This window comes from Pyrenophora tritici-repentis, chromosome 8 (assembly GCF_003171515.1).
Source record: "Pyrenophora tritici-repentis strain M4 chromosome 8, whole genome shotgun sequence".
In the NCBI taxonomy this organism is placed as follows: domain Eukaryota; kingdom Fungi; phylum Ascomycota; class Dothideomycetes; order Pleosporales; family Pleosporaceae; genus Pyrenophora; species Pyrenophora tritici-repentis.
This window is the reverse complement of record NC_089397.1, coordinates 1,531,748-1,556,889: the sequence shown is the minus strand read 5'-3', so window position 1 is coordinate 1,556,889 and position 25,142 is coordinate 1,531,748. Positions and strand designations below refer to the sequence as shown.

Genomic DNA, 25,142 nt, shown 5'->3' with positions numbered 1-25,142 from the left:
ATACTGTTTTTGCACAAACTGCAAAGCTTGAGACTAATTCTCAAACAGATACAATGCACTATCTGCTCGGGTGTCCATTACATGTCTATGTGATGCGCAACGAATGCGACTCAGGCAATGCCCGCAAGCGTCCCTGCCTTCTCTAGATCTATGCGCACCCAAAAGCACCTCCAAAGTGGTTTGCCACCCAGGCTTCTACACACGCTCTCGCTCTGCACATTGCCAGTGTATACATCTGCGTGTCCCCACGCATTTGACTGATCGTCTACTGCTAATCCAGCTGCATGTTGCTTGAAAAGTTTTGCTGCAACTGCCTTTGCTATGCCCTTCCCTCTATACGCCTCTTCTGTATGCAATGTGACAAGTGATCCATCTAACCCAAGAAAAGTCCAGGCTACAGGTGTATCCGTCTCTTCTTCAAATACACCTACACTTTCCAATGACATCAGAGTTTTTGTCGTTCGTGGAATAGATGTCCGCGATTTCACTAGGTCGATGTCTTGCTCGCGCATCTCACCCCACCGCAGTCCTTGGGGTAGCTCACGTGTTTCTGGCAGATCGGAAAGCTTGAAGAGAAACTTGTTCAGTTCCGCATCTGGACCTGGGAGTTCGCTTCGTACGACACCTGCTTCGTGCAGTACTTGCAGAACATCCTTCTGGATTGCGCCCAACGTGACGACTTTGGACATGAGTAGGTGTCGCATGTAGGTACCTGGCGATAACTCGTACGCTCCTGAACTGGGAGGATTCGGATACTCCTTTTCGTGCTGTTTCGCGAGGTCCATAGCAGGGAGGTTGTCACAGCGTATGGGTGGCGTGGGAAGTGTAGACATGTAGTCCACTAATGCCAATACCACCTTTTTACAATCTTTACAAAACTCATCTGACTCTGAGTGATTAGGCTGTTCGCCGGTGCTGAAGATCCATAGCTCGGTTTCTGGGCGCATTGAGCGGTCGAGGTAAGCTGCTGCCCAACATTGCGGTATGGTGGAAACAGAGGGAGAAAATGTGGCGAGGATATGCGCGTGTTCTGTTTGGTTTGGGTGTTGTGTGCGGTATTTCAGGTTGATGCTGTACGGGAGGGTGGCTTGGAGGGCTTTTTGCAGCGTGGGTGAGGAGGTGGGGTGGGCGTAGACTTCCATGTTTTTGACCAGTACCCAGGTTTTGGATATAACGACAATCGAGAATGACGTGGAGTGGAAGATGACTTTATTAACAGTCAGAGATTTTGAGTCAACGTGTAAGACAGTGGTTGTGAAATGTACCTTCCTTCTTGGGATTGATAGATGACTAAAGCTTTGCTATGACGTCTGGAACCTTCCACTACGCGACCATTTTCCAAACTTGGTTCAATTTCGTTATTGTGTAAATAGACATACAGTTGTGTGTAAGATGCAAATTCCTTCATCCTCTCAGAAACTTTTCGGTGTGTGGTACGCCAAACCTGATTATGCTGACCGTGTGCTACCATCTCCTCCTACCGCGGAGTATACTAGGCCATATAGCCCTAGCATACGCTGAACCATGAAACTATCCCACAAGATAGCTATCATACACCGCTCCTACTCAAAAACCACATTAAGCCCTGGCTTCGCAGCATGCTCAACCTTAAACCTCGTCCGCCGGTGCATCCCCATATAGTTCACAAGCCGCATCGACACATTCTCCAACCCTGGAAACAGAGACAGACACTTATCCAAAGCTTCCTGTATCGCCTTCTCCCTCCGAATCACCATGACAAACAGTCGCACAGACTTGACGACGTTACAAGCCGCTTCGCCTATAGTAGCCGCAAACGATATGACACGCGTTGTGGAGTAGAACTCAAAAGTATTTAGGCTGTAGAACGTGACGAAACCTTCAGCACGCATTTGACAGCATGTTGAAAGCGGGGCTAGGTATGCTCGGGCGAGACGCGAGCCGATGGGGTTCCTGGTGTAGACTTCGAGAGCGGTGTTTTGTGGGTGGGTGGGTGCAAGGACGAGCTCGTAGATGCGGTCTCGGAGTTCTGAGGGAAGGCGCAGGAGAGGAGAGGCGAGTTGGTTGGTTTCTGTGAGGCGGTCGTAGTGCGCTTCTGTATGGGCAGCTTGGCGGCTTTTGGGACGCGTCGTGGATCGGTTCGTAGACATTGGCATGGTTGGGTGAGTTGAGTTGAGTGTGGGAGAGTTAGAATGCAGAAAGAGCAGACTTTAAGGCTTTGAGCGGTCGGTGAGTGAGAAGGTCACTACTGGCGGGCAGACAGCAGCGCCGATCGTGTAGCGAAGGCGGTTTATGTAGCTAGCTCCGACACGCCGCAAGGGGACCTCGGAAACTTCCAGAAAATGGAATTGGTTCACACTGCCTGCGTTTTGTAAGGTATCTATACAGGTGAAAGACCTGCTTGGTTTTCACGGCTTTGTAAGACGGCATGAAGACTTTACGCGATCACCAGTGTTTGTCTTATAGTCATCTCGGACAAGAAGAACATGGCATAAGTTTCTGCGAGAAGATTTTGAAGAAGATGAATTCCATCTACATATAGCCTAAAGAGCTAGAGGATCATTTCCGCAGTTGTTCCTTTGAGATCGTGCTATGAGTGGGGACTGATGACTTGTTTCCACCTCTGTTAGATGAAACCATACTAGATGAAACCATGCTAGATTCCGTCGAATCAGGAAGATAGTTTCAACTGTCTACCCAAGATCGAGGAGAAAGCGGTAGAGATCGCATCCACCTTCACGTCTATAACCGGTAGTCCGACGACATGAATGGTCTCGAGTGCCGTGAACAAAGACACAATAACCCTAAAGGCATTCTGATAGTGAACTGTGTCATTCTGGTAGTGAAATGCGACATTCCGGTAGCGACATAAGTTGTCTGCTGGAACCTTCATGCATAGTGTCTTGATGGCTCCGAGCTGCGGTGCAAACCTGCGGTAGTCCACAGACCAACCGCTATACAGACTGAATTCGTTGAGCGAGAAGTAGAGCATCGAGGTCTCCTGGTGGATTTGCCGATATATCGACTGAATGATGAGGTTTTGGGGCTTTTGCCATAGCCGCAATGAGGGAAGAGCGCAACGATCTCGTCTTCCTTGAGTGCGAATCGATAAACGCGGTTGCGGATCTCGGGTGGCAGTCGGAGGAAAGGCGAGTTCGCCTGGTTGAGCGTGGTGCTGGTTAGGAGGAAGGGTTAGTTATGGTTCTCAGATCCCATGAAACGACTCCACTTGGACAGCTTACATGGTATCGTTGTTGGTCATGGCGCTGGTAATGCGCAGAGTTGTCTTTTGTTGTCTGTAGTATCCAAGACTATATTGGGACCGGCACGAGGGTGCTAGCGTGGTGAGTGTGAGAAGGGAAGAAGGCACAGCCCAGCCTTATATTGATGATGTGAGTGAGCACCAGACAGGACGTGCGCCAAGCGACTCCGGGTGAGGTGAGAGAAGCGGCAGGTAAAAACCAAAAAAGCATCTTTCCGTTATGTTGAACTCCCAATGTCGTCCTGTACTCATGATGATGACTTTCTCCAATGCAGGAAATTCACTTAGCTTAGTCGGCACAGGAAGCGCGCAAGACCATGCTTGGTATTCACGAACATTGTCGATAAAATCGACCAAGTCCCACCCAGCCCTCGGCAATAGCGATATTGTGCGTAATTCCTTGCGATGATTCTTCTCTAGACACTGTGCAAACGCGGCAAGCTTGTCTAGGGTCTCCGTCTCGAATTTGGTTTTGCTGAAGAACTGTTTCGCTGTCTCCGCTCGGGTTTGTCGACAGACCCATAAGAGGGCAGATATCTTGCCTTTTTGCCCAATAATTCCTGTGGGATAGATCATAACTTCGTTGTCGATAGAATAGTCGTAGATAATTTCGCGCATCTCCGCGGGTAGACTTAGAAGAGGCGAGAGAAGTTGGTTTTCTTGAGAGCTGCCATAGTTTGAGTGTTTGTATTTCATCTAGAGAAATTAGAGAACTTACATGTGGTCGTAGTACGCGTCGTCAAGTTCACGATTTCGGTCGCTATAACTTCTCTTGGGTTCTGGGATATGTGTACAGCTGATCGTCGCACTGCTCCCTTCGCCTGTAACCATCGCGACGTATCCAAGCCGTAGAAAGCGTAAAAAAGAAAGAACAGACGGCGTTGGCGATTGAATGAAGAATCTTTCTGATATATTCAGTGTTGGGCGAAGGTCGTGAGCCGTGAGTGATCTGGAGCAAGAGGAAGGGAGGTATAGGCATAGGCATAGCTTAGACGATGTTTTAAGGAGTATTAACAGGAGAAGAAAAATGGTATCTCAATAGAATTAAGGTGGGTGAGGCCAACGGGTGGTAGCGATACCCAAGTTATCATCCTTGGTACCCGACTTGGTAGGCTAACAGCGGGACTGATCCACTCTGTAATATCAGACTGAGATCAAGAACTTCGCGTGTAAGTTTGCAGCTCATAGCATCTTTGTCTAGCAGGAAGCCGGAGGTTCAACAGCACAAAAATGGTAGTGAGCTCGTTTCCAACGTTCATATCTGTTGGCCGGAGGCCACCTGGGGTTCTGCCCGAGGCGCGACCATCGGATCTTAGATCACACACGCACTAAGCCTATAGAGGCTTAGCGCATAGCTTCATGTATTGTAGACTTCCCACACTCCGTAGCACTAATACGACACGATTCCACTCACATTCTAGTGCTACTGACAGGTGATGAGCCCTAACCCGCTACCGCTGTAGTGATAATTCTGTAAACTCAGAACGGTCACTACGCGCGCACGTCAATCGTCGCCCTCACCTTGTCGTCGCCGTCAAAAAGCGCGACACGTTTCCTAACTCGAACCCTGCGGTACCCGCCTTCGCGCGCCCTCGAAGCTATGAGTATCAATACTATTACCTCGTCCGCCAACGTTACTGTCCGCCTGTCGGCCGACGGCAAGAATTGGAAGGACTGGGCCAAGCAACTAACCAATTAACGTGTCCGTGCACCTTGTGCACGGATTCATCTCGTGCACGCTGAACACCAAACGCGCGTCTCAGCGTCATAACTTCAACGCGCTATAACTCAACAACCGTGGCTCCAATTGATGATGCGATTGCAGATTTAGAGTCGCAAGAACCCGGAAAAAAACTTGTATTAGCAGAGTTTGCGAGGAAATGGGGTGTCAGCCGTGCAACTCTATCGCGGAGGTGGAGGCGCGTGACAGGGCCTAGGAGTAATGGATACGCTCAGCAACAAGCTATTAGCCCACAACAAGAGCTAGAGCTTGTGAGATATATCAAAACGCTCACAGAGAGAGGCCTTCCTCCTACAAGAGAGATGATCAGGAATTTCTCATTAGAAGTAGCCCATCAGCAGCTCAGCGAGAGCTGGGTTACTTGCTTTATCAACCGACACGAGATCCATCTTATCTCAAAGTGGACCAGCGCCATGGATCGTACGCGCCACCTGGCTGATTCTAAGTCAAAGTATAGACTCTACTTCGAGCTGCTGCATCGAAAGATCACTGAATACCACCTTAAAGCTCGAGATATATACAATATGAATGAGAAGGGCTTCTTGATTAGCTTGATAGGCAGAAGCAAGAGAATATTCAGCAGGCGTCAATGGGAGAAGAAGGAGGTTCGAGCATCTCTCCAGGATGGATCACGCGAGTTTCTGACAGTCCTGGCCTGCTGCTGCGCCGATGGGAGCTCGCTGCCCCCAAGCCTTATCTACGCATCTGCGAAAGGAGCTATACGATCAAGTTGGGTAGAGGATATCAAGGCAGGAGAACATAATATCTTTGTCTCATCATCTCCAACAGGCTGGTCAAACAATAACATTGGTCTAGCTTGGCTTAAGCAGGTGTTTGATCGCTGTACAAAGCAGCGATTAGGGAGATAGAGATTACTCATCCTTAATGGCTATGGATCTTATGTCACGATGGAGTTTATCAAGTACTGCGATCGCCATAGGATTCTCCTCATAATCCTTCCTCCCTATTCGACTCACACGCTCCAGCCGCTCGATGTAGTGCTATTTAAGCCACTCTCTTAAGCCTACTCTAACGAGCTTACCAATCATCTCCATAAGGCTCAAGGCCTCGTCCTAATTAAGAAAGGAGACTTCTTCCCACTCTTCTAGAGCGCATAGATATCCTCCTTTACAGAGAACCTTATATTAAAGGCCTTCGAAGCTACTAGGATCTAGCCGATAGATGCTAACGTTATCCTTCGTAGATTTGCCAGCACGCCAGAAGCTAAGAGAAGCTTATCGTTAGGGCTCTCTGATCATGATTAGAGAAAGATAGATCGATTAGTTCGAGCTGCTGTCACTGATAGCTATCAGTATAAGGCAAGAAAGCTGCGTTCAAGCGTCCACCATCTCTCTGTTTAGAATGAGCTTTTAAAGCATAAGAATGAGGGCTTAAAGGAGGCTCTTTAACACAAAAAGAAGCACAGGAAGAAGGGCAAAGCTCTTGACCTTCAACAGCGCCAGGAGTATCACGGTAGCTCTGTCTTCTAGTCTCCTTGCAAGTTGCGTGAGGCTCGAGCTAGAGAAGCAGTACGGGAGCGAGATGAGACGGAGGAGAAACTCCAAAAAGCATGGGCCAAGAAGCAGCGTAAGGAGGCTCAACTGCAGCGTCAAGTTGAGCTCGAGGAGAAGCGTGTAGAGAGGCAGAGGCTCAAAGAGATGAGGGAGGTTGAGCGAGCTGAGAATGCAGCTGAACGCGCGCGCAAAGTTGAAGCTCAACACTAGAAAAAATCTATCTAACAAGCTTAACAACGCAAGCGTAAAGCCTTACAAGTACTCTCACTAAGTAACAAGCGTCAAAAACGCGCTGGCGCTGCTCACGCTGGTGTTCAAGCTGGAGATGAGCTATCTGCTACTCCAGCCAAAGTCACATCACGTGGCCGCAACGTCAACCTCCCACAAAAATATAGATAGTACAAGTTGATCGCAAGCATCTGATTACTGCTATACTACGTTTTTATTAATATTGAGCTATTATGTGGCGTTGTACAGCCTCATTTTTGAGATCGCTAAGATAGTGTTCGGCGTGCACGGACATGTTACGCCGCTACCCGTAACGCCTTCCGCATCCTGGATGGCCTCCTCTGCCCCACCTTCGAACCAGATGACGATAAGTATACTATCCTCGAGCTCAAATCGCCTATAAGCGTCGCCGGCCAGACCTCAGAGGAAGCTCAGAAGGCGCTTGGCAACTGCGCAACGGTCAACCGCAACGTCCGCGATTACAACGCCGAAGCTCGCACGCTGCGAGCTAAGGATGAGAGCAAGTATAACAACTGGATTACTCGTGACGCGGAGCTACAGAACACAATTATGTCGTCTATTATGCCGACCTTAATCCCCTATGTACGCGTCTGCGACTCCGCAAACGCCATGTACACTGTCCTAAAGGAGCTCAACACAAGCAGCGACTACGCTAACGCGTCCGCTGCCTGGGTCACCTTTATCAGCCTTCGCGCTGACACCTGTAAGACCGTTCGGGAGTACATCTCCAAGTATCGCGAGGCTCTCGGTGAGCTGAGCAACAACGGCATTAAACTCCACTGGAAGCAGCCTAACAACGTCGACAAGTCCGACGCTGCCTCTGAGCTGATGATAATACACTTCCTGAATGGACTAAGCAGCGTCCTCCCTGACTGGGTTGAGGCTCGCAACAACGATATACGCAAGGGCGACAAGTGAACTATCGACTCCCTTGTCCCCTCGCTAGAGGATCACATTCGACGTGCCGCTGAAGAGCCCGTCAAGACCTTCCTTACCATCTCAAGGCAGAGAGAGGAGCAGCGCGTCCTCGCTCGACGCCCCCGTAACCAGCCAGCGGCGACACCTATTGTCAAGCCGACTGACAACACTATAACCCAAGCTCTGCCGCGCAACAGCATCCCTAAGACCGTTAAAGGTATGTGCAACCACTGCCAGCGTGAGCACTCCGGCCCTAACGAGGCCTGTTGGAAACTACACCCAGAGCTCGTACCAGACTGGATCAAAAAGTCGCGCGCTGCCAATAACCCAGCTCGCACCAACGTCACGAAGGTAGACAACAACGCCTCGCCTGATACGCTGTTTGGCAGCCACACCTTCAGCTCTACTGCGGCAATGGTTTCCCCTACGGTGATTAAGAAAGCCGTCCATAACATCAACTATAAGAAGCGTTTCTGCTACAACACCGCTGCCAACCGACACGTGTTTAACGACCGCTCTAAGTTCGTAAGCCTTGTCCGAACCGCTGACCACAACATACATGGATCTACCGGATCTACTGCGGCAGCAGGCGTAGGAACGGTAAACCTCATCGTCGTCAAGTCCGACGGTGAGACGGAGCGAATCAACCTCAACGACGTACTGTACTGCCCGGACTTTGCCACCAACGTAATCTCCCAGGCGCCTTTCAAGCGCAAGGGAGCGTGGTACCACTCCGGCAAGAACAAGCTGTATACCTCTACCGACAACGAGCTGGCCTACCTGCCAGAGATCGACGGTATCCCTAACTTCCTCGTCATCAACGACTCATCCGAAGCCCCGGCTGCCCTCTGTTACGCCTCTCATTACGCCTACCGCAGCTCAGCCGACGAGCCAACCGTCAGCCGCCCGGCGGACGACTGGCATCACATCTACGGCCACGCCAACATGAACATACTAAAGCGCACGGCTAAGGCAGTCAAGGGTATGGTTATTACAACAGGCAAGCTATCCGACTGTCCACTGTGTGGGCTGTCAAAGTCACAACAAGTTATCTCTCGCCGCCCCCAGGACGTCCCTACGGAGCTGCTCGGTATGATACACGTCGATATCGTTGGCCCCATTGCCACCCCAGGTCGCGACGGCGAGATCTATTGGATGCTCCTCACCGCCGGCAAGACTGGTCAACAATGGATTGAGACGTCCGAAAACCGAGCCACGCTGGGCGTTAAGCTGATCAACTGGTGCAAGCGCATGAAGGCCCTCAGCCTTAAGATCATCACGATCCGCGTCGACAACGCTCGCGAGCTGCTGAACAACCGCACCCGCGCGTACTTCGACGACGAGGGGATTGCCGTAGAGGCGTCCCCACCATACGAACCCACGCGAAACGGACGCGCTGAGCGCGCCAACGGTATCACTGAGAACCGTATACGCGCTGCCCTCATCGCCGCCGGATTGCCTGCCTGCTTCTGGCCCATGGCAGCTCACTACATCATCCGTCTTCGCAGCCTAAGCGTCACCAGCGCCCCAAATGGAGATATCACTCCCCTCGAGGCCTGGAACCGAGCGCTCAACTACCCTAATCCGATCCCCAACGTCGCCAAAATGCATGCGTTCGGCCACACTGGCTACGTCCATATACCTGCCCAGAAACGCGTTAAAGGCGACAAGTTCGCACCGCGAGCTCAACTCGGGCGCCTCGTAGGTATGATCGGCGAGTCTATCTACCTTATGTGGATCCCAGAGAATGACAAGATCGTTACGACCTCGTCTGTCAAATTTGATAAGTATGGCGTAACTCAGCCTGCCGCTGAGCCGCCTACTGCACCCCTATCACCTCCATCCCAACCTCTCATTGGCCGTATACAGCCACTGATCGACCGCGTCACTGGACCTACTCAGCTAGCTCCGGGGGGTGAGGATGAAGAGCCTGTACTGCCAGAAGTTGGTCATATTGGTGACAACTTCGATGGTTTTGTCGACGATAATGATGTCGAAAACTGACAATATCTTCTTTCCACTAAGACTAGTAAGATGTGTGGAGGCATATGTGAAATAGATACCAAGAACTCATTTAGTAAGGTAGTTCTAGAAGAGATTTTACACTCTACCATTTGGTGCTTCTCATAAAGGTCTTTTGGACATTTGTGGACAGTACAGGCCCCTGAAGGACTTGATCCGTTACATCGCATCAGAATGCTCCTCATGCGGAGTGGCGTTCATTTCTCGAGGAATTTTTTCAAGATGTCGCGGTGTGTTTATTATCACAGGATGCTTACGGTGAAGACTACCTGTGAAGATGACGTTGGCCCAGTTCGAATGTGGCTAACTTAGCGCCCCGCGTGCCCTCAACCCAAGCTTGCACCACATGTAGCAATTCCTCCATCACACTGTTAAAACGAGATTGAGTTATTACTGATGCTCTAAGCTTCTGCCGCAGCCATGATCTCAGCAGCTATGAGCGATACTACCCAACAATGAGCACGTTCTAAGATCTAGACAAGTGACTGCGCTGAGGCTCAACCAGCGGAGAAAAGTGATACATAGGGTCAAGCCACCACGCTCTATTAACATGATCAGGCCACTCAGCCACCAAGAATTAACAAATAGCTCATATAACCGACGGTGAAGACTTGTGGAGGCTGACAGCTGCCCACCCACGCCAAGTCCATCAGCATATTCAGCTCCCGGCAATTTCATTCCGTTAATTCACCTACTTCGCTCTAGTGTTATGCTGATAATGCCTCAAATGCAACCTAAGAAATAGACGTCGAGGCGGAGTGCATTCACAGACCGACACCCAGAGTAAGCATCAATGCCACGCTGAGAAGTCGATGGAAAGACTACCCCACAAGCTATGCTTGATTAGGAAACGCAATATACACATTGTGTCTTGATGTCGTAACCTTGCTATCTCACCGTCGTTGGAGAGGTACAGCGGAGAGCTGAGGAATGGCGGTCGCAGCGCAAGCTGTACGGCGACGACGTCTGCGAATAGCTTCAGGTGGGCAGTGTCACCAAGACATGCTGTGCTATACGGGAAAAGGGTATCTATGAGAAAAGGTAAGGGACGTGTATAAAGAGACCCTCCATCCACGAGATACAATCATCATCAACAGCATCAACATCTCAACAATAGCAACAACAACCAACAATCCAATCTTCTCTGCCACTTCAACAATAACTTCCAATCCACACCACCACCACCAAACCAACCTACCAACCATCACCATGCAGTTCACCAGCACCATCATCTCCACCATTCTGGCCCTCGCCGCCTCTACCACCGCCATCCCAACCTCCATCCCCATCCCCACAATTACCCTCAAGGTCTACAACGACATGACTGGCGCCTCTGCTACCGCCAGCGTCCCGGCCGACGGTGTCCCACGCTTTGTTACTGACCTCTTCCGAGGCAGTGCCATCTCTAGCGCCAGCGGCGACATCTTGGGCACCTCAGCCCAGCTCACCGGCTTCCAAGACCTTACAAAGTGCCAGCTTCTCAACCTCAACATTCCTGGCTGGACCATTGATCTCGATGGTCGCGCCAAGAACTTTGTGGACCTCGATGGCGATGTTACCAAGCCTATTCCCACTTGGCTCAACGGCTTCACTTTCCACTGCGAGAAGCCTCAGTAGAGAACTCACGAGATGACGGAGGACGATAGGATGCTTAGATGGGAGGTTCGAGAGAGTAACGTTTTACGATTTTCTTACATTCATTTGCATAGTCTTGGGGAGAGAGTGTGGCATTAGACGGTTTGGTAGCATTGGGGGATAGAACTCTCTGCATCTTTTAGTGTGTTTGTTTTGTTTTACGACAGTCCTTACTTTAGATTTGCATATAAACAATAGAAACTTGCTTTTGCATTCACTCTTACCTCAACTTGTTTGACATGTGGTCTTCTATAATCAGTAAGGCAGACTGTTCCGGCTACCCTTCACCTCAACCCTTCAATCAAAACATCTCCCCTATATCCTCACATTCCCAGTGCACTTGTGCGTGAAGCTCTACCATCGCAGCTCTCGCGCTTCCTTATCATGGTTATATACACGTCTGTCTACTCACGCTCTCCACTAAACACCCACCATGTCATCACCCACCTCTCGCATAGCAGCCCTCGAAGCACAAGCCCGCAAGAACCAAACTAGAATCGACGAACTGACACACACAAACTGGCTGCTCAATAATTACAACGACAATGTAATAAAAGAGCTTTTAAACTTTGAAGCAGTGTTCGATATTCAGCACACGAGCCCCGGAGACATATTGCCAGAGCCACCGCCAAATCTTGCAAGGCCTCCTGTCCATACAAATTCTCTACCAACCCAAGTCTTCCACTACCCGGAGCCGCCGCAGCCAACTCCATTCTATATAGCAGCGCGCGCTTCTCCCCACATATCTCTGAGTCTCGTAATACCAGTGTTCAAAGGCGAAGCTCTCGAACTAGCAGTAAACAGCGTAGATCTAGTCTTCATACTACGCCAGGCCCTCCGAAGAAAAGGATGGGGCGACACCAATATTCAACAAGGGGTATCAGATTTCCTTTCGCACCCAATGATAAAAGTGACATGGCAAGGAAAAGAGGGAGAATATGGAAATTTGCTGTAGGACTAAAAGGTATCATAGTTGCTCTATAAGATGGTATCTTTCTAGATAATGTACAAGGCCAGGTGAATATGAATAACCGTTCTTCATATCTTCTCTAATCGTTTTTGTGCTTCTCTTCAAACGCTAGCATGGCACCCATGGCTCTTTCGTATGTCCACATTGTGACGGCGCTGGCTGGGGCTGCTTTCAGTAAACTGACAGTCAGTCCCCGGTACAGACCCCGTCTTCCCTCGTGCTTCCATATGTGTCCAAGAGTGCGGATGACGCCGTTGTATGTGGGTATGTTGCGATGAACGTAGCGTTCGCGTGTTGGCCCTTGGACTTGCAGTCGCTTACGTGTTGTATCGAGGGGGTAGACAGCGGTCTTTGAAAGTACACTCGCGATGACACCTGCGACAGCATCTGAGCTGCCGAGTGGTAGTGGTATGGGCGAGGTGGCGGTGATGGGTTTCAAGCTCTCGTAGCTGGCGAAGAAGAGGCCCATGTATGGTACAATCTGGCTAATGCCCGCTCCGAGACCGCGAAAGAAACCCGTCGGTCCCTCCTGCTGTGCGATTTGCTTTAGGGAAGTTAAGATGGACGTATACACGCGCTCAGGTCCCTGGGCAGCAAATCGCGTGCGAAGGAGGTCGAGCGGGTATGTTGCTGTAGTCGCAGCAGCGCCAGCAGTCGCGCCACTTATGAAGTTGCTTACGGAGCCGGGAGGCGTGTACGGCGCTGGTATAGATTCCAGCAAATGCGACATGTACGTGTAAGCCGAAAACTGAGCACTACCGTACGTCAGGTACATGAGCTCGGCAGGTATATTGCCCTTCCATAGCCCGGTGATGCCCTCTTGTCGTAGAATTTGTTTTAGGGTGCCCAGTGTTCCCTTGTAGACAGGGCCTTTGACATTGCGGACGCTGAAAGGGTCGGAGAGCGAGTGGACCTGCAGTTGCAGGCGGATCTTGATGACATCGAGGGGAGCTATCACGAAGCTGCCGTTCCGTTAGAGCTATCTAGTGAATATGAGAGGGTGGATATACCGTGACACTAAGCCTGCGACTGCACCCGCGACAACTACCTGTTGCCGAGAGCCCTGTGAAGTGAATCAGCTCCACGTCTACTACTTCCCTAAAGACGGGACGATACCTCATGCTTCAGCTGTGTGACACGCTCAGACATGCGCTCAGCGCGTCAATCAAAGACGAACCTAGCTCAAGCGCGCGTACACCGGAAAGACCCTGGCACTCGGTAGTTCAATGTATATGCAGAACGCCGGACAATCGATGGTGTGCTGCAAGACCTCGGCCCTGGTGGTTGTTTGAGCTTGCTGCGCGTTGAAAAGGAAGCCAAACCCCACCAACTTGCATCACAGTGCACAATCGTCAAAACCAACCATGTCTTCGACTATCAGCGCGAGGATTCCCTTGCGAAATCTCGCGTCACAGTATGCACGCTCTTCCACCACAACCACGGTCCAGAGACGGCGGCTCTTCTGCAAACCATTCTGGCGATCATCACCTAAGCTGTCCGAGCACGCTGATTGGAGCCCCGCTATCCATGGACCCTTCAGACCAACCACACGCCGACGCCAGCAACAAGCAGAGCTGAGACCGCCGCAAGAGTTGGACATATTTATTGAAGATTTGCCGAGTGTCACGCAAGTGGATGAAGGTGCAGCAGCCAGGAGCATTTCCGTTAACATTTATGGGGATTCCAAGGTCTTTGACACTGTGTTCCTCCGTGACAGTTGCACGTGTGCGAAATGTGTAGACCCCCATAGCAAGAACAAGCTCTTCCAGACATCAGACATCCCTGAGAGTCTCGAAGGTAGTGCTACGGCTATTTTTGATGAAGAAAAGGGCGAATCAATCGAGCTGGAGTGGTCTACAGATGTCAAAGGCTACGGTCCTGAACACCGCACACGACACTCCATCGAGTGGCTGCGGCGAGCATGCAGCACTGAAATCGAGCTACGCGGTGGCTCAAGACACGACGACCGCGTTTTCTGGGATCATGACAAGATTGCCGAAAACAACAAATGGCTCGACTATAACTCCTACATGACCGACGACGCCACCCTCTTCGACGCCCTCACCCACCTAAACAGATACGGCCTCCTCTTCATAAACAATGTCCCAGACTCCGAAGAATCTGTCGTCTCCCTCGCCTCCCGCATCGGCACGTTAAAGGACACCTTCTACGGCCGCACCTGGGACGTACGATCAAAGCCAAAAGCCGAAAACATAGCGTACACGCCCGACTACCTGGGCCTACACATGGACCTCCTCTACACCGCCAACCCCCCACATCTCCAGCTCCTCCACTCCCTGCGCGCCAGAACCCCCGGCGGTGAATCCTTCTTCTCCGACGCCTTCAACGCAGCACACCAGTTGCGGCGGCAATCAGAAGGCTACTTTAGAACCCTCTGTACTTTCCCCGTAACATACCACTACCACCACCCGAACCAGCACTACCATATGACACGCCCTGTCATAGAGACCTTCCCCTCGCTAAGATACGAAGCCACGGACTGTGCCATCCGCCGCATCAACTGGTCGCCGCCCTTCCAAGCTCCCTTTGAAGCGCGTATTGGCTCCGAGCACTCAAAGTCTCTGCGCACCTTCATCGCCGCCTCGCATGCGTATGAGAAGCTGCTTAGTAAGGAGGAGAACCTGTTCGAGTATAGGCTTAATGAGGGCGAGTGTGTGATTTTTGACAATCGGCGTGTGTTGCATGCGAGGAGGGCGTTTGATGCGACAAAAGGGGAGAGGTGGCTGAAAGGCGCGTATGTGGACGACGATGTGTTTTTTAGTAAGCTGAGGGTTTTGGAAGAGAAGTTTGAAGGGAAATGGGTGGCTGAAGGTGTGGTCAGGCATGCTGTGAAATGAGGAATAGGGAGTATTTGTAGCGTGTGTTGGATGATACTATGATGGAAAATGCTGTAGGCCTGTTATTCAGTATATGACGTTTCACCTTCCATGCCTAGTCCGAGCATTGTTTTGAGCAGGAAAGAGAATTTACCAGTGTCAGCAAGCTAGAACAGTAGCGGATGCAATGAACAGAAATAACAATTGTTTTGTATCCAAAGCCTGGTGCACCTGGGGCCAAACTGCGTCTACTTCCTTATATAGAACATGAGTACCAAAGAGTGTCGACTACCTCCAGTCATGACAAAGATATAGCCTGCTAGCACCGCATATCTTTCCAAGGCACATTAAACTTATGCGGTTTCAGGACTCGATCAGTAATCGAATCTCCACTTCCATAGTCTCCTTCCTATCTTTGCGTACCCAGCGTACGAACGCCTCCCACTCTTTGCGCTCCATCTCCAAAGCATCCTTGAAATAATAGACACAGTCCTCGTAATCGCCATGCAAGTGCTCGTCATCCAGCACGACCTTTCGTAGATTAGGGAACAAGACGGTCAGGAAATTGTAGCCCCGCTCTTCCCACAGTGACGCACTAAACTCAAGCATCCCTTCAGGGACACTTAGACATAAGAAGCGGATAGCCTCACGCTGAATAAGGGTAAACCGAAGACAGAACACCATGAGATCTACCACTGGAGTGTAGAACTCATAATGATCGAACGGTATTAGGCGGGCTTCTGTGTGTATTTGGCTGCAGGTGGTGAGGAAAACGGGATAAGCCTTAAGGTTGGCAGCCAGGATTGGATCAGAATACCTCACATCGTAGAAGGTAGTTTCGCCTAATGTGTAGTGATAAATCTCAATCCTAAGCTCGGCGGAAGACGTAGTAGTTGCGATTCGATGGTGTTCCGAGCTGTGCTGTTCATGAGATTAATATAATGGACATATTTTATATCTTTCCTAGGAGACATACATAGCAGTGATATCTGCTTGCGAATTTTTAAGACCGGGCATTTTGGTGTTGCAGTTGTCGACTTGAAGTGTTGTGGGTCAATGCAGGTGCCGCGGGTAATCGAACTCGCACGGGATATTTTTATCGGAGTTGATCGCATTGGTTGTTGTTGAGTTTGAACAAACAAAGACAAGGTGTGAGGTCCATGGTTTGATATACCGAGTCTCCTTGCCTGCGTGGCCCAATATCCTCTGACGTCATTCATATCACTCTCGAACCGTGCTCTGTACCTCTGAAGTTCAAGTCACTCACTCACTCACTCACCGTACTCTTTAATGCGTCCGTGCGCCAACCCCGGCCTTGTCGCCATAATTGTGTCATGTCGCCTAGGAGTTAAGAATCAGGACGGCTCACCGCTGCCTACCCAAGATACCTTAATATGTACCCCCATCTCATTTCAAGCAGCAGTCTTCTGTTTCTTCTTCTTCACATACAACACCGCCTTATGCGTCTTCTCTTCCAGCCCCGCAGCCTCGCCTCGATGCCCTTCCATCCAGCAGTTTTGACAATACAAGTCATCATCACAGCCTAGACACTTCAGTGTAGCATCATCCTGACATATAATGCACCATGTGTCAATCTCTTCGTCGATATTTTTCTGGAGATTTGTTGAAACAGGTGGTTTGTTCCTAGGTGCGAATGAGGGCGCGGATGGCAGGCCGAGGGAATCAATTCGTGGTGCAGATAGAGCGGCTAGCCGTGCGGTGAAGTCATCCTCAAATGCTTGTGCGCGGTCGAAATTGCCTTCGGGGAGGGTGCTGGGCGCGGAAGGGAGTGTAAGACCGGTGTCTGTAGTATCTTCTTCTTTCTTGTCTCCGGAATCCGAGTCCGAGTCTTCTGGGGCAGGAGAGGGGGGGTCGTATTTCTTGCTCAATTCAAGTTCCGCCATGATTTTTGCAATTATGTCGTCTGCCTCGTCGTCTTCCGTCTTCTTTTTCCCCTCTTCATCTTCGTCCTCGTCTTGATCTTCAGTGTCTCCTTGGGCTCTAGCGACCTCTCCACTTCCCACATTTACTTCGACGCTTTCCCAGTCTGTTAGCTCCTCTTTTGACACGGGGCCCTTCTTTTGTGCGTCTTGTGTACGACTATTCACAACCTCCGGCAAAATCTTGCACATATCCTTGAGCAATTTCCCAACATCTTGTTGTTCACTCTTCAACACATCCCACTCCTTTGGATCACCAACGGCACCGTTTAGCTCTCCAAGTAGCTCCTCCAAGCTCTTCTCGTCGTCCTCGTTGAACTCTACGTTTGACCCTCCAACACCCTGCGCAATGCCTTCTAAATAGCTCGGAGCGCCTGGTGCCACTATCGGCGCGCCCAGGTTATTCGTAGATGCCGTCCGCGAAGGCTGCGGAGAGCCGGAGGGCGACGGGGATCCGAGGCGCGCAAATCGTGCTGCGAGATCGTCGGTGGGTTTTGGAGGGTTGGTAGACGCTATCGACGCGTTGCGCGTGGTATCTAAGCTGACGGAGGATTGCTTGAGCGCGTTGAGGCGAGCGAGGAGGTCGTCATCTGAATTGGGCATGATTGAATACAGTACTGAAAAGAACAGGAAGATTATAAGGTATATTATATATGGGAAAAGATCAAAGATTAAGTTTTGTACTGGATGCCCTAATTAGAGCGATTCATGACGAGGCTGTGCTGCGTGAAGCTTGAGACGCGGGAGTCGGCGAGCTTGTGGAGTCGCGGGGGAGGGGCAAGCTACCATCGCGACTATGACCGGCTGCCTTTCACCGGATGAACTTAGTCAATTCAATCAATGTAAAATAAGATTTTACCACTAGCTCTAGATCTTTGATACAGCTGTAATAGTTTGTCAAACATAATCACCCACATACTCACATGCTGAGTCCCTGCAGCAACCCCGCAATCATTATGCATGTAGCTGAGCTATCTGCCATTGCGTGCTCTTACAACATCTAACATCTTCTCACACTATTCCAGTAACACTAACTTCTCTCCAACTTCAAGTCTCCCAATTTCCCAACTAGCTTAACACCCTCTCACAATGGCTCTCGCACCCAAATTCGCCGGCCAAAAATTAGCCTCATCCGCCATCTCCCCCCAAAGCCGTCCACACCCTCGAAATCTGTCCGTAACCCATCCCCTAGCCCCAAACTAGCCCCCAAACTAACACCCTCCCACAGACCTCGACTACGTCTGCCCCTTCAGCGCCAAACTCTTCAACACAATCTACAACACGCCCCTCCGCCAAACCCTGCTATCCACCTACTCCCCCACCCTCAACACAATCTTCCGGCAACAAATCCAGCCCTGGCACCCCTCATCGACACTCGTCCACGAAGCCGCCTACGCGGTGCAAAAACTCTCCCCCGCAGCATTCTGGCCCTACAGCGCCCTGCTCTTCGCCCACCAAGCCACCTTCTTCGACGCAAACGTCGTGAATGAAACGCGAAACGCGACATACAAGCGCTTGGCTAAACTAGCAGGAGAAGTGGGCGTGGATGAGGACAAGGTGTATAAGTTGTTGGAGATAAGCGATAAACCAGACAAGGACGGGGGGCTGAATGGCGGGAATGGGGTTACGGCGGATGTGAAAGTGCAGGTTAGGGCGAATAGGTTGGTGGGGGTGCATGTTACGCCTACGGTAGTGTTTGATGGGGTTGTAAAGGACGAGATTAGTAGTAGTTGGAGTGTGGAGCAGTGGGAGGAGTGGTTGGGGAAGAATGTTACAAAGGAGCAACAGTGACTAGTCGATGATGAGGAGAGAAGGCAGCACAAGAGATATGGGTTCAAGATATAAATCCATTTTTCCTTACAAAAGATTCCCTGTCTTAAATACACATGTGGATATAGATGAGTCGGGTGCTCTCGTCCGGCAAAACTCCCCCAAACGCCGAAAGATGGGAAGATGTTGCATAAATGTCGCTGTGCTGGGGCAAGTACGGCAGACCATATGCCGCTAAACACGCCCAGCCAGCTAAGAAAATCGAGAAAAACTCAGCAGTGGATGCGAAGATCGTAAGCCAGACTCTCGTCCTTTCCAAGCCAGGAAAACGCCGGAAGACGTAACACAACCTTCCACTCAACCCATGCCAATGGAGATTAATACCCGAACCCATCGGCACCTTCCATATCCACATCATCTTCGCCAGTCACCTTCCTCGGTTCTTCGATATCCTTTTTGAACGCCGTCTTCTTAGCATCCACGTCATCCCGGCTGAGATCCTTCATCCAGCTGTTGTTCCTAACAAGAATCTCCTGGACCCTCTCCCTCCTCTCATCGTTCAGCTTCTTGTATTCCTCAGTCGGATTTGGTACCGCCTCGCTGAGACCGGCTCGTACAGCATCTGGTTGGACGTAGTACTGCACGCCACCATTACCAAAAGGCTCACTGTTGACAAAGCCCAGGATGTATGCGGAAGGGCTGATAGAGATAGTGATGGTGTCACAGTGCCTGACCTGCTCGAAGCGCTCTTCTTCAGAGAGGTCCACGTTCTTGGCTAGGCGCCTCTTTAGATACGGGTAGCGGACACGCGAAGCATCGACCTCTTCCGTGGGCTCGATAGCCGTGAAGGATGCGATATATGCTCGCCAGCGCTTAACTCGATCGAGCGTGTTGAATTCAAAGGTTGGGTCATCCTTCTTGAAGAGGCGTACATGCGCTTCCATCTTGGCAGGGTCCTGTTGTGACATTAGAAAATCGTCACCGGGAACGTGACAGAAAGTACTTACATAGGTGATGCGGTAGGTGTCGGTATCCTTGGCGTACTTCTCAACAGCCTTTCGGTAGCTGATCTCGTTCTTGTGCGTTGTCGTGTCATTGACACGATCCTTCTTGAAGAGGTTGTAGATATCAAGGCTCTTATCCTTGTTATCATGGCTTACTACAGCAAGTGCAAACCGAACGAGAGAGCTGAGCAGCCTATCAAATGAGTACAGCTGCCAGCCTGTCTGTAGATAGTACCGCCGCAGAGTCTCTTCGATGAAGTTCATATCCACATCGCCGGTAATCTGATCCTGAAACATGTCGAGAACTTGCTGGTAGTAGTTTGCGGACGGAGATGTGTCTTTGAAAAAGTCCTCTGGCTGTTTGTCCAGCATCTTGAGCTTGTGTGCGGCCTTGGGCTCTTTGGCGCGCATAATGGCCTTTCGTACTTCTTCTTCCTTGTCTTTAAGCTTCCATAATCTCTCGTAGAGCATTACAAACATCCGGAAGAAGCAGTAGATCGAAGCATTGGCGTACATATTGTACTCCACACGTCGGTAGGGTTCATCATGATCAAACTCCTTCTCGCCGAATGCAGTCGGAGTCGTAGCGTATTCTACCCAATGGGTGGGCGGTCGGTCTCCGCGGGGGTTAGAGTTGGAGCTGTCGCCAGCGGCCTCGTCCTCCATACCAGATGTGTCTGGTGTGCTGTCCCGACTAGCTGACGGTGCGCTGTCATCCTTGTCCTTGCGTGACTTGCCGCGGGGGTCGAGAACATCGCGCCGTAGGTCACCCTTCTTCGACTTCTGCGAGCGCTGAGAGACATCCTCATCGGGAGATGGAGTATCCTCGCCGGAGTCGTTTGGTGTATCGCGTCCCGATGTATGCACTCGCTGCTCAAATTTGGCCGCATCTATACCGAAGAACAGGGGCACAAACTCCTTGATGAAGGGTACAACCTTAGCAAAGTCGGCGCCAGTGTTGTTGTCCGCGAAAGTAAGCATCAGGCGAGCGACGTCGAACAGCACCTCTTCATCCTTGAACGAGAAGGCGAATTGGTAATCTTCCTGTGGAATCTCTTGGATCTGCTGCAGACGCTTTTGCTCTTCGTATCGGACTTGAATCTCGTTCGTCAAGGACTTTGGCTGGAACTGTCGTTTGTCGGCTTGCTTGACTGTGATGCTCTGGTGATCCAGTGACTTCCAGAAGATCTTCTGGGTCTGGTCACGCCAAACCTTCTCCCACTCGCGCTGAGCAGCCTTCCAGTCCTCCAGCTTCGTCTTCAGTCGATGGAGAAGAACTGGAACCACGCTCCAAGGCATCGCAAATAGCTCCTTGATTACATCTCTGCCCCTCTCACGGCCGTAGATCTTCATGATGACGCGCTTGTAGATCGTCTCACTCTGTCCACCAAGACCGGGAGGAAGCGTGAATCCTATCCGATCCTCCGGCTTCATGGCGAGCAATTGGTTTGCGATGGGTTCAAGTTGCTGAATGGTACGGCTGCATGCCTCAATATTGAAGTCGTAGTCGTGGCGCTCCTCTTCAATCCTGTGTAGACCCTCTTCGAATGTGTTCTTGCGATGGGCGACAAAGCCAGAATCTTCAGAAGCCCACGTAGGGTGAGAGGCCCACTCGTCGTTCAGGACTGATCGGCAAAGTTCGTCACGTCCACTACATACTCGCTCCCGCTCGCGCTTGGGAAGCAGACGGTAGCTGGGGCCCAGACTGCGACAGTTGGACAACGACACGCGCGAGTTGACCGTCTTGGGGCGTGACTTTTGTTGCTCCTCGTCCTCGCCCATGAACTTCTTGAACCAGGTGAAAAGCTCGACATTGCCGCCGATAAAGGACTGCGCACGGTAGAGCAGTAGTGACTTGTCGATCAAGTCTTGAGAGTACAGGTTGCAAAGCTTTAAGAACTCATTCATCGTATTCTTGTTTCCGATGAACTTCTTGACGCGGTCGAAGAATGCAAGCTCATCCTGGCTAGGAGTCGTAGTCGTCGTTGGCGGCATCGGTTCGGGAAGCGCAGGCGTCAAGGTGGGTGAGACTGGCGGGCCGTCCGGAACCGCTTGCTTTGCAGCATGTCCTGTCTTTGCACGCTTATATGTGTCAGCACGCAAGTTCTTTGCAAGTTCCTGTGAAGGTGAAGGTATCATGTCACGATGAAAATTCGACTGTTACCGTTCTGCTTCAATAATGGGGGCAGATAAGGAAAGTAGAGTGAGATTGTCAAGACCTAAAAGCGGTCACGATGCCCTGCTATTACCTTCGCACATACACGCGGCAGTATCGGGTGATAGCACAGGTGAGAGTGAGAATGTAGATGGGTCTTAGACGTTGAAAAAAAGGAAAGTGTGAAAGGAATCTATGAGGCTGGTGACGGTGCACGTGCAATGACAGAAAGAACATTGTGACCTAAGCTTTGCGCATAACAATGCGAGGTCATTTACGTACCTTGTTTACACTTCCCTGAGTGTAGCCACCGCGGAGATTCGAGGTTGGCAGTTCTTGAGACATGGGCGTAGGCATGGGCGCAGCTACAGGTCCTTGTCGCTCACGCTTGCGCTTGTTGTCCCGGTTCGCGGTAGGCGTAGGCGCGAAGTTGCCCATTGGTGGTAGTCGTGAAGTGTCCGCGCGACCAGGTGTCTGTTGGTTTGCTACTGCTCCGTATCCTGATTCGCCTCTTACGTTGCTGAGCATGATAGCGTCTTCTGCAGCATTCTTAGCTGCTTGCTGTTGTGCCCTGTGATGAGCGGCAGACTCTGGGAGGAACTGCTTGAAGTCTTCGAGGAGATCCGGTGCGCCGCCAAAAAGGTGGGTGACTTGGGCGTAGACGTCCTGAATAGGCTTTGATTCTCGTTGGTATGTCTGCAGTATTTCCAAGAAGTTCTTGTAGATATCAGGGTGGGCCGCAAACCGGTTCTAGTTATGGTTAGCTTCCAGTCGTGTGACTCCGCGGTGAATCCATTTACCTTAATTTTGTTTACGTAGCTGATAGCATGGTTGAACTCGACGGGGCCTCTCTTCTCGGCTGCAGCCCCGCCCATTTGGGGAAGCTGAACAGCGCCATTCAATGCTTGTCCTTGGAGTGGTGTGCCCGCATCAACACTGGGTGACATGATCGAACGACCAGTAGCGGCAGATACAGCGTTCTGCAGCTGCGAGACACCCCTCTGCTCTTGTTGGTGAGCTAGTACAGCCGCTGAGCCAGCAGGGTCAGGATGAGGCCGCGAGGTGACTTCCGGTGAATGTGGCGCTGGACCCTGTTGTTGCTGCTGTCCATACAATGGCTGGCCAAGGGTTCGGTTGTTTGGAGAGAACATCGACTCCTGCCCTTCGGCCTGGGCCCTCTGCTGCTGAGGCCACGGCTGGCCTTGGGCAGTCTCGTAGTAGGTACTCTCGTGTTGCGGGCCGTTATTACCGTTGACAGCGCTTCGTGGCGGCGAAAGCGGCCTGGGGGCAGGCATTGTCGAGACCATGGTGCCCATTGGCGTGGTCACTCTAATAGCGTTTGGGTCTCCGTTTGTGCCACATTCGATCTTGTAGCCGGGTGGGAGGAAGGTGTTGAAGCCCTGGATGAGGGCCGGGTTGCCTGCGAACAGAGTCGAAACCCTTTCGATGACGCCTGGGGTATCAATTGCGCCGCTCTTGAAGTCCTTCATGATATCCAAAAATCGGTTGTAAACATCGGGATGGTCAGCAAACTGGACTTTGACCTGATCAAGGTAGCTCAGAGCGTCGTTGAGGATGGGCTGTTGTCCTTGGCCCATTGCCATTGATCCTGGAGGACCAGCAAAAGGCATCAACATCTGCGCCTGTGTTGGCGCTTGGACTGCGTGTTGCATCCTTGGAGTAGTCTGCTCGTGCTGCACAGAGGCGCTGTTGCCGTACATTTGACCAGTCGCGTTGGGACCACCCATTGGTGGCGCAAGTAGATTTGGCCCATTCATTGGCCCTGACTGTCCTAGGAGGCCGTTTGGACCGTGAATTGTTCGTGTAGATGGCGCTACGGCTACAGGCTGGTGTATTTGCATGGGTGTTGAGTGGCTTTGGAGGGCTGCGTGCTCGCGCTGCTGTCGTTCGTGATGTTCTCGATCTCGCTGCTCCGCTTCGCGCTTCACATGGTCTTCTTGCTGATGCATAACATGCGAATCCATCTCCCGCTCGCGTGTTTCGCGTTCGCGCATTTCCCGTTCCCGGTCTGCGTTCGCTTGCTCCGAAGTCGGCATGTGCTGCTGCTGCTGTTGTTGTTGTTGTTGATGCTGCTGTTGCAACGTTTGCGATATCCCGGGTAACGAGTACGGCGGACCAGGGGGGGCTTGATGCCCTTGCGCTCCTGCGTCAGAGGATGGTGGTCGCTGGGCTGACATGTGGGGCGAAGAGTGCTGAGGTTGCGCCGTCAGCCCTGGAAGCGCGGGGAGGTTCTGATTGTGAGCTGTCGCGGCGCCTGAAGCGTAGTATCCGCCGCCTGTGATAAATGTTAGCAGCGTGTCGATGCGCGTCGTTTGTATATGCCACCTACCAGACGGCTGTGGGAGTACCGGCCCTGAGGGTTGCGCGGATGACGCATGAGGACCCTGAGGATTGCTATTATTCGGTCTGTTGTCGCATTCAAAGTCAGCCTGAATCCAGTCAAAAGCGGGTGAGAAATGCAGTTCAAGAGCTTCGTCATCCATGACGGCTCCCATGGCGAATGCGACAAACAACGAATTACGCACCCATAAGGGCCCAGAGGACGCGGCGCTTGTCCTTGGCTCTGTTCTGTTTGCTGCTGATTCTGTCCAGACACGGCTGCCTGAGTCGGCGGCCACCCATCTCGATGCGCTGGATTCATCTTGACTTAACCACGCTCGCCGGCAATACGAAGCTTGGAATAGCCGGGATGGGGACGAAGGCGAAACCGCGATTACGCTTCAAATTCGGCAGGAGCTCATGAATAGCTCGGCGTGTGTTGGAAACCCTCTGTAGAGGGTGATAAGGTTCGTGTCTTCCTGTTTAGGAGTGTTGCGCAGGACGGGCACGAACAAGTACTTGGCAAAAGCATGATCCGCGGGCGGTGAACGGCAGAATTCCCAGGGACAAGCGCGTCATCCGTGTGAACCATGAGCTCGGGCGTTTGCCGGCAGTCGACTTGGTCCAAACATTTCCATTCAAAACACTATACAATTCCTACATGACTATTGTATGGTAGCAATATAGGGCGCCATCAAGTCCACATCCGGATTGATTCTTATCCCAATGTGTGCACTCGCGCTTCGCTCACATCTCAAGCTGTCCTCACTAATGGAGTCATTGTCCTCACTAATGGAGTCATCATG

General features: G+C 51.3%; 13 protein-coding genes across 13 annotated transcripts; 5 read left to right on the top strand and 8 right to left on the bottom strand.

The window, feature by feature from the left end:
• Positions 1-110: 110 nt before the first annotated feature.
• Positions 111-1,142, bottom strand: PtrM4_140520 (FR47 domain containing protein; the record flags this gene model as incomplete). Its single annotated transcript, XM_001937930.1, has 1 exon — positions 111-1,142. The coding sequence occupies one exon, from the start codon at positions 1,140-1,142 to the stop codon at positions 111-113; it is 1,032 nt and encodes a 343-aa protein (XP_001937965.1).
• Positions 1,143-1,562: 420 nt separating this feature from the next.
• Positions 1,563-2,135, bottom strand: PtrM4_140510 (Tymo-45kd-70kd domain containing protein; the record flags this gene model as incomplete). Its single annotated transcript, XM_001937931.2, has 1 exon — positions 1,563-2,135. The coding sequence occupies one exon, from the start codon at positions 2,133-2,135 to the stop codon at positions 1,563-1,565; it is 573 nt and encodes a 190-aa protein (XP_001937966.2).
• A 515-nt stretch (positions 2,136-2,650) lies between these two features.
• On the bottom strand, positions 2,651-2,971 carry PtrM4_140500 (uncharacterized protein; the record flags this gene model as incomplete). Its single annotated transcript, XM_066109473.1, has 1 exon — positions 2,651-2,971. One exon carries the CDS (start codon positions 2,969-2,971, stop codon positions 2,651-2,653), a length of 321 nt encoding a protein of 106 aa, XP_065960395.1.
• Positions 2,972-5,284: 2,313 nt separating this feature from the next.
• PtrM4_140490 (rve multi-domain protein) lies at positions 5,285-9,667 on the top strand (the record flags this gene model as incomplete). Its single annotated transcript, XM_066109472.1, has 5 exons — positions 5,285-5,812; positions 6,473-6,688; positions 6,740-6,894; positions 7,000-7,659; positions 7,750-9,667. 5 exons carry the CDS (start codon positions 5,285-5,287, stop codon positions 9,665-9,667), a joined length of 3,477 nt encoding a protein of 1,158 aa, XP_065960394.1.
• Positions 9,668-11,005: 1,338 nt separating this feature from the next.
• On the top strand, positions 11,006-11,361 carry PtrM4_140480 (uncharacterized protein; the record flags this gene model as incomplete). Its single annotated transcript, XM_066109471.1, has 2 exons — positions 11,006-11,298; positions 11,355-11,361. The coding sequence occupies 2 exons, from the start codon at positions 11,006-11,008 to the stop codon at positions 11,359-11,361; spliced, it is 300 nt and encodes a 99-aa protein (XP_065960393.1).
• Positions 11,362-11,753: 392 nt separating this feature from the next.
• On the top strand, positions 11,754-12,275 carry PtrM4_140470 (uncharacterized protein; the record flags this gene model as incomplete). The annotated part of the gene is made up of 1 exon (XM_001937933.1): positions 11,754-12,275. The coding sequence occupies one exon, from the start codon at positions 11,754-11,756 to the stop codon at positions 12,273-12,275; it is 522 nt and encodes a 173-aa protein (XP_001937968.1).
• Positions 12,276-12,369: 94 nt separating this feature from the next.
• Positions 12,370-13,439, bottom strand: PtrM4_140460 (mitochondrial deoxynucleotide carrier; the record flags this gene model as incomplete). Its single annotated transcript, XM_001937934.1, has 3 exons — positions 12,370-13,252; positions 13,301-13,353; positions 13,407-13,439. 3 exons carry the CDS (start codon positions 13,437-13,439, stop codon positions 12,370-12,372), a joined length of 969 nt encoding a protein of 322 aa, XP_001937969.1.
• A 215-nt stretch (positions 13,440-13,654) lies between these two features.
• Positions 13,655-15,148, top strand: PtrM4_140450 (TauD, Probable taurine catabolism dioxygenase; the record flags this gene model as incomplete). The annotated part of the gene is made up of 1 exon (XM_001937935.2): positions 13,655-15,148. One exon carries the CDS (start codon positions 13,655-13,657, stop codon positions 15,146-15,148), a length of 1,494 nt encoding a protein of 497 aa, XP_001937970.1.
• Positions 15,149-15,490: 342 nt separating this feature from the next.
• On the bottom strand, positions 15,491-15,811 carry PtrM4_140440 (uncharacterized protein; the record flags this gene model as incomplete). Its single annotated transcript, XM_001937936.2, has 1 exon — positions 15,491-15,811. One exon carries the CDS (start codon positions 15,809-15,811, stop codon positions 15,491-15,493), a length of 321 nt encoding a protein of 106 aa, XP_001937971.2.
• A 728-nt stretch (positions 15,812-16,539) lies between these two features.
• On the bottom strand, positions 16,540-17,031 carry PtrM4_140430 (uncharacterized protein; the record flags this gene model as incomplete). The annotated part of the gene is made up of 1 exon (XM_066109470.1): positions 16,540-17,031. The coding sequence occupies one exon, from the start codon at positions 17,029-17,031 to the stop codon at positions 16,540-16,542; it is 492 nt and encodes a 163-aa protein (XP_065960392.1).
• A 122-nt stretch (positions 17,032-17,153) lies between these two features.
• Positions 17,154-17,670, bottom strand: PtrM4_140420 (uncharacterized protein; the record flags this gene model as incomplete). Its single annotated transcript, XM_066109469.1, has 2 exons — positions 17,154-17,164; positions 17,226-17,670. 2 exons carry the CDS (start codon positions 17,668-17,670, stop codon positions 17,154-17,156), a joined length of 456 nt encoding a protein of 151 aa, XP_065960391.1.
• A 486-nt stretch (positions 17,671-18,156) lies between these two features.
• PtrM4_140410 (DUF605 multi-domain protein) lies at positions 18,157-18,858 on the top strand (the record flags this gene model as incomplete). Its single annotated transcript, XM_066109468.1, has 2 exons — positions 18,157-18,220; positions 18,296-18,858. The coding sequence occupies 2 exons, from the start codon at positions 18,157-18,159 to the stop codon at positions 18,856-18,858; spliced, it is 627 nt and encodes a 208-aa protein (XP_065960390.1).
• A 356-nt stretch (positions 18,859-19,214) lies between these two features.
• PtrM4_140400 (SIN3, Histone deacetylase complex, SIN3 component) lies at positions 19,215-24,512 on the bottom strand (the record flags this gene model as incomplete). Its single annotated transcript, XM_066109467.1, has 6 exons — positions 19,215-19,793; positions 19,845-21,923; positions 22,279-22,746; positions 22,797-23,953; positions 24,134-24,292; positions 24,347-24,512. 6 exons carry the CDS (start codon positions 24,510-24,512, stop codon positions 19,215-19,217), a joined length of 4,608 nt encoding a protein of 1,535 aa, XP_065960389.1.
• Between the last annotated feature and the right edge of the window lie 630 nt (positions 24,513-25,142).